At 40.1% G+C, this 7500-nt stretch overlaps 1 protein-coding gene across 1 annotated transcript in view; it reads left to right on the forward strand.

Moving 5' to 3' along the window:
• Window positions 1-7500, forward strand: part of LOC138022169 (kinesin-like protein KIF28) — a 29379-nt gene that overhangs the window by 1266 nt on the left and 20613 nt on the right. The window contains exons 3-8 of the mRNA XM_068869203.1: window positions 550-639; window positions 2332-2428; window positions 3369-3521; window positions 5551-5815; window positions 6338-6492; window positions 7166-7263. Coding sequence (XP_068725304.1) covers window positions 550-639; window positions 2332-2428; window positions 3369-3521; window positions 5551-5815; window positions 6338-6492; window positions 7166-7263 — 858 coding nt within the window. The remainder of the gene's footprint in view (window positions 1-549; window positions 640-2331; window positions 2429-3368; window positions 3522-5550; window positions 5816-6337; window positions 6493-7165; window positions 7264-7500) is intronic.

Here is a 7500-nt window from a genome sequence, read left to right on the forward strand (position 1 = left end):
TTGATATGATAAGGGTGTGGTAGTTCCTCAAAAATGACATCGGTCGGAACAGCTTTAATTAAAGTAGGGGAGAAACGGCCTCAGGTGCTGACGTCCTTCATAAAACTTCAAATTTGGCTATTTCACATTGTTGTTTTGCAGATGTCGGCAAAGAAATGGACAAAAGTGTGCAGGGCGTGTAAAGTTATTGTTTTGCCCACTAAAATATAAAAATTTGCGATGTTCTTGTCACTGTCGCTGTGTTCATTGCTTAAGTTCCCCAATAGCATTCAGTTTTGACAATTTTATCTCAGTCCTTTCAGTTTAGTGGGACATAAATTGTCATGTAAACCTGGAAGTAGCCACCATGACTCTCCCTTAGCTCAATGGTAGAGCATGTGTACAAGAAATTAAAAAGTTGCAGGTTTTGACTCTTGGGAAGGAGTACTCAGAATTTTCCAAGTACCCCCAAGTGACTATTGAAAAACTATGTTTCTTTCTTTTAATTATGTAATGGAAGCATTTTTGCCTTGCTCATGTTTCCTAATTTCAGTCTTTCACTCTTTGCAGAAACACCAAGTTTCATTTAGTATGTTAGAGATATACAATGAACAAGTTCGGGATTTACTTGTAAAGAGCAATCCTAAAGGAGGGCTTCAGGTATGTACAGAATCCAAGTTGATGAGATAATATGTAGCAAGGCTGTGCTCTAACGGCGCCCGGTCGCCTGAGGCGACTAACATTTGGTTCCGGCGAATGAAAAAAATTATGCGGTCGCCCGGCCGGGCACTCTGGCTTATTGTATTTCTTGCAGATAAGGCGGCTAAAAATTTTAATATGCCGGTGGTTACAGTTTACGAAACCTCTCAAAAAATGTTTCATCTTTGTACAAAACAATCGTTTCAAAGGCCGTTCCACATGATTTCACATGTAACATAACCCGTGACTGAATTTCGATTCCTCCTAAAAAAATAGCATTAATTAAATTTGGAACGTGGAGTTTGGAATTTCTTGGTTATAGTTTTAAAAAAAGAGTTGTTACTTCTGCTCTGACAGCGGTAAAGCGCGGCCGGCGAAGCGGTGCAATTTACTTCTGTACGAACCCGAGACTCGCAGTTTATGCAAATTTAATATTTTTACTTTATTTCGTGGCTGCGCCTGCTTGACTAAAATATATTTAGGTTATGGTTGTTTTTCCCTGTATATGAAATAACGAAATAAAAGAAGGGAAAGATATCATATTATGTGTTATTGTTTTAGGAAAAGACCAATCCCGGCGTTGTCTTTGGTTCGTGACAAATCATTCCGTGCCCTAAACAAATAACGCTGTGACTGGCGCTTCGACCGAACAAAAAGCTCAGTCCAATAAACATTTCACTAGTAATGTAAGGAAAAAATACTTTAGTTCTGTCCTGTAGCGATGATTTTCGTCCAGATCAAGATGACTTGCTAAGAGAAAAAAATGATAGCTTTTGGGCCACGGTGGTTTCATTGTTTCACGGCAGTTTTCACGAAATCTCCACGGGAATCAAGTGGCATTGAATCACGTTTAGAAAATTTATTTTCAACCCAACTAACCAGTAAAAAGGTTTACCAATATTAGACCCAAACTTTTTTACATAAACCTGCGACAATCTTTACTTTTTCACTTTTAAACCTAAAAAAACATCGGTGGCATTGCCACTTTTCTCGTCTTTCTCAAGTATGGCGTGAAAAATTTGACGGGTTGCGGGTTTTTCTTGCACTAGCGAGTTCTACGATCATCAGAGCAGTAGCAGCAATGTTTTTTTGAGGGAGAGATGGACGAAGATCTTGCTGCGTTGTTGATCTCAGATAATTAATTAAATAAATAATTAATTAATTCGGGCGACCAACTTGGAGAGCGGGGCACCCCAGATGAAATGATTGGGAGCTCGAAGGGCTCCCCGAAATTTTCCTTAGAGCACAGCCTTGATGTAGACTGCTCACAGTCCCTTCTGAGTTAGTCAACCTGCCTGCTTTGGTCATGAATGCAATCGAGAGAGAGAGATAAAGGGACCGCACGATCTTCTGTTAGTAACTGACGTGTTCAGAACTTCAGAATCTCCTAATCTAATTAGTGAAAGTGATGACAGATGGATCTGCCTCTTTTATTGCTTATGTAAATAAACACTAAACCGCATAGGAACATTGATGTAAACTATGTGTATGTCGAATTCAATCAATTATTCGGAAAAGAAACCCCAGAAAAACTACTTAATTTAATTTAATTTAATTTCATGTTGGAGTGTTTTGGCAAGTTTCGCACCCTCTGGTATTGTAGGTGTGAGTGGCTTAATATTAAAATGCGTAGTGACTTTATTTACATTACAGGTTCGTCAGAACCCAAAAGAAGGCTCCTTCTTTGTCCAGAATCTGAAAAGGGTAGCTGTTGTTGATTATCCAGACATTGAAAGAAGAATTGAAGAGGGTAGGAGCTAGCTCATGACTTATTTTCAGGATCGAGAGTAATGAGATGAACATGGCTATCGGCAAAAGCCAGGGTGGACCAGATTGGACCGGACCTGATCAGATCGGACCGGATCAGATCAGGTTGATGAAAATCAGACGGGATCAATAACAAAATTCCCGTAAACATTGTGAAGAGAGGAAAAGTCAAATTCATGTCTTTCTCTCTTGTGTAGTCATCTCCTCATTTATTGAGACTCATCGAAATGTGTTTTCTCGAGGTGATTACAAATTCTGAAGCGGAATTATGAAAGGTACAATGTGACGAATTGTCATCTAATTAAGCAATGAGGACTTTTTCCGTGTTTCCATAGCCTCATCTAAACACGAGGGAGAGTTGGGAGAATTCGAGACAGTTATGCAAACCTGAGACGCAGTCGAGGGTTTTCATAACTGTGACTGCATACCCAATGGTCTTCTTCTTCAAACATGAAAACTGACAACAATTCTTTACTTTACCCCAGTCCCTGACAATCGTAAAATATCCCGATTTAGAAGCAGAAGAGGAATATCAGTTGACGATGGTGCACGCAGCAAAAATATCCATATTAAGTCATATTAGAGTAGAATCCAAACTATTCTGGGAGCTCTCCCTTTGTCAACTTACTTTCCCTTTTTGTTGCTAAATCAGGCTATGGTACAATTGTCATGGACTAGGGTAAAGTAAAGAATTGTTGTCAGTTTTCATGTTTAAAGCAGAGGACCATTCATTGGGTATGCATTCAATTTGCATATTGACGACAATTCATCACATCATATCTTTTCTCTTCATAATTCCGCTTTGGAATCTGTAATCACCTCTGGAAAAAACAACATTTTGATGAAGCTCAGTAAATGAGGAGATGACTACTTGTACTTGTAGCTAATTGTACTTAGTCTCTTATTATGTTTATTTTATAAAGGAACAGCCAATCGTACAGTGGCTGCAACTCAAATGAATGCGACAAGCTCCAGGGCTCATACAGTGGTGACGATTGTGTTTGATCAGATCAGCAAAAACCAGACAGGGCAAGAAACTAAGAAGAGCAGTAATATAAACTTAGTTGATCTTGCAGGTTTGTATTTACTGTAGGCCCAATAAGAAGGCTTCTGTTTCTTTTCTTGCAGACTTCAGTGGTAATATTCCAATTGGCATTTTTTTTCACTGCCATTATTCACCATTGCGGATCAGGTTACCAGGTCACATCTGACATTGCAGTCATTGGCTGATCTCGATCCACTTCATCATCAGTTGATCATTTCTTTTATCCTTGGAACTCTTTACTTGCTTATTAATGTATAGATTAAGCCAAGCCTAAAAGCGGAGCTCCCGTGTTACAATAAGGGCCTGTTCACATGGATGTAGGGAACCCCGAGTAGGTGAGGTACATGTACTCTGCCTTCCTGCAGTAAAAAAAGGCAAGCCTTCACATGCAATATTAAAGCCCCGGGGCACTGGGGTGAGATTTTCAAATGTTCAAACCAAAGATGACTGCTGGAATGAACATCACCCCTGTCAGGTAGCGTACCAGTGGTTAGGGCACTTGCCTTGAGATCTGGAGATCCCGGGCTCAAGACTCGCTCTGACCACTCGTTGAATTTGTTCCAGGTAGTCCCTGGTTCAAATTCCCTGCTGCACTTGTAAATAGCCAACTGGTTTGCCTCCGGCTGGTTGGGATTCTTAACAGTTGTTGTTGTTACGTTCCGTTGCTTCGTTAATTGTGTTTCAATGGCCCTGGAAAGCCCCTGTGGGGAGTGGTCATTAACCCTTTGATGCCCAAACCGGCCTAAACCGGCCAGACTTACTCTGTCTAACGCCAGACAATTTTACTCGTCAATGGGTTAAGTATGTATGTACCCCACCTTCAGCATTCACCCCACCTAAGCAGGTTACCCGGCCCAGCTGACCAGGCAACCTGCCTCAGTGAGGTACTCCACCTCTCATGTGAACACAATCAAGAAAAAAAGAGAAGTTATATAGACAGATTGGTTATCCCATAGATGCGGGGTACCTCACCTACCTGGGGTCTCCCACCTCCATGTGAACAGGCCCTAAGTTAGCCTGGCTTGAGCCTGTGATCCAAATCAAAAGCCAGTACCTGGTCAGGGGGCAACTTAACAAAAAAAAAGGGGGACCTCGATGAGCTTTAAACTTGAGCCTGTGATATATATGGTCATGTGATAATGATCAGCAGATACCTTACTTTGCAAGGTGTCAATATCAAAGATATTCCCACGGCAGTCCCTCTTAGCAACATACCTAACTAGAAAAAAGAATGAAGACAATTTGCGAGCCATGCAAGCCAATATGGCAAGCCATGCAAGTCAACATGCGAGCCATGCAAGTCAACATGCAAGTCACACAGTTATTGAAAGCTAACCATTTTAAAATGGGTGTTAAGACTTAGATACTGTTTATCAGTGCTATTTGAAATGGGTGCTTAGACTTAAATTCAAGACTTGCATGGCTCGCATGACTCACTTGCTCGCAGATTGTCCAGCCCCTAGAAAAAGTATATACCTCTTACTAACCGAGTTCGAGGTCCGTACTGTAAGTTACGGACCGATTTATGGCCTAAGCGCGAAGCGCGCGGGCCATAAATCAACAGGAAAAAATGAGGATCAGTAAGTTACAGTACGGACCGAGAAAACGAGGTTAGTAAGATATTTATTATATCTCTAAGGTTAACCGGCACGCGGGCAAGGAAACTAGTGAAAGTGAAGCAGAAGGTTCAACTGCCACAAAGAATGCCGTGCCAAAATCCCAAAAACTAAATCTTGGCTGTTAAGTTTGAAATAGTTGCTTGCAAGATTCAAACAGTTTTCAGTACAAGTTTATGCAACAGAAATGACATGAAAAACTCGCTAGATGATGTTTTGTCGAAATTTTAAATTTAGCGGGCTGTACAGCGGGCCGTACTGTAGAATACGGCCTGCTAATTTAGCCAATTACAGCACACGTACTATCTGAGAGATACAATAATAACAACTTATACCATCTTCATATTACTTCATTATATTTGGCACAGAGCTAAATTATACATTCCAACATTTTTTATGACAATGTGAATTCTCTTAAATCAAATGAATAAATTTGTTTACCAGGAAGTGAAAGAGCGGACAGTACAGGAGCAACAGGAGACAGGCTCAAGGAAGGAGCAAACATCAACAAGTCACTGTCAGCGTTGGGTAACGTCATCTCAGCTTTAGCTGATCTCTCCATGGGCAAGAAAAAAGTGTTGGTGCCCTATCGTGACTCTGTCCTCACCAAGCTGCTACAGAATGCTCTGGGTGGAAACAGCAAGACTATTATGATAGCAGCTTTGTCGCCTGCTGATATCAACTATGATGAAACTCTTAGTACTTTAAGGTAGGCCAGTGCTAATGTGTCAGGGAGCATTTGTTACCACAGCATGTGATTCTACAGTATGACAGTAATTAGATCTTGGCTTTTTGAATGCACATTGTTTGAAGCAAAGATGCATTTTGAAAGTAGCTACTTCCTCGTCTGCAATTCATGCAAACATGACTGATAATGGAGTTGCATGTGATCCACTGTCGTCCATGTAGCAAAACAGAGATGAACCTATTCAAAAACATTTCCATGGCAATAAAAGTGGATGGGGATAATAAGACTAGGGTGGCAAACAAAATCTTTAAGACTGGTTGCGCAAATTATGCTGTATCACAGAACTTTGCCTGACTTTATGGTCTATGGACAAATTAATTTACTTTGTCTTGCTGTTTACAAAGTACAAAAATGGCTCACTTTTGCTTGGCATTTAATGATTCAAATGCCTGTTTTGAAAAGTATTTACAATTAATTTTTGCATGCTTCATATGAAAAATTCAAGTTTTCCAGACTCTAAAGTCAAGTTTGTGTTGTCAACAGATATGCTGATCGTGCGAAGAAAATCAAGAACAAAGCTGTGGTTAATGAAAATCCAATGGACAAACTAGTCAGAGAGTTGAGAGAAGAAAATGAACGGCTGAAAAAGATGTTTGAAAGTGGAGGGATGCCCACTGATGTGGGCGGCGCAGGAATGAGTATGTCATTTTATTTAAGATTATTATTTTATTTTTCAGGTACATACATTGGCTTATGTCTACGTAACGATGTGTGGATATTCAAAAAATTGTCATTTTAATTAATTGATTTAATAAAAAAATTTTGAAGAAGAGCTTCCCTAACAGATAATAGAACTAATTTACTTTTTTTTGTTTAAAAGAACAAAATATTATTTTGTCAAGAAATGACAAAAATTTATTATATTGATTTATGGTAATGCCCTCCTCAATAGACAGACAGCAACTTATTGTATAATTATCCCTCTCGAGATGCGGTGGCCTCATGGTTAGTGCGCTCAACTCCGGATCAAGTGGTCCTGGTTCAGGACCTGGTCGGGGACATTGTGCTGTGTTCTTGGGCAAGACATTTTACTCTCACAGTGTCTCTCTCCACCCAGGTGTATAAATGGGTAATGCTGGGGGTAACCCTGTGATGGACTAGCATCCCATCCAGGGGAGAGTGTAAATACTCCTAGTCGCTTCATGCTACGGAAACTGGAGATAAACGCCGACCTGATGGGCCTTCTGGCTCGTAAGCAGTGACTTTAGAAAAAAAAAAAAAATTACCCTAACCTTTTGATTTTGAGGCCTTGGAACTGACATATTGACAGTTCAAATCACCTGGAATTAATTAAAACTGTCTTCTGTCTAGGTGATGAAGAGAAGGAAGAAATGCGCAAAAAAATGAGAGAAGAGCTCCTTGCACAAATGGAGTTTAATAATCAGAATATGATGAGCTGGGATGAAAAGGTATTATAATCCTTTTGGAAACACTTGTGTGTTAGTTCATTTTTTTCAGAGGCAAGTACAAAAGTCAGACTGGATCAACTTGGATTGCTCTCCTCGGATTGACTGAAATAAAATAAAGATAAGGCCTCAAGAAATCGCCCTAGCCCTAATTTTTAAGCTAATATTGTTGAAATCAGGGCAAACGACAAATAGGTTTGGTTTACCAAACCATTTTTCACTCGACCCAAGGTGAGAAAT

This window comes from Montipora capricornis, chromosome 10 (genome assembly GCF_036669925.1).
Source record: "Montipora capricornis isolate CH-2021 chromosome 10, ASM3666992v2, whole genome shotgun sequence".
NCBI classification, from domain to species: Eukaryota; Metazoa; Cnidaria; class Anthozoa; order Scleractinia; family Acroporidae; genus Montipora; species Montipora capricornis.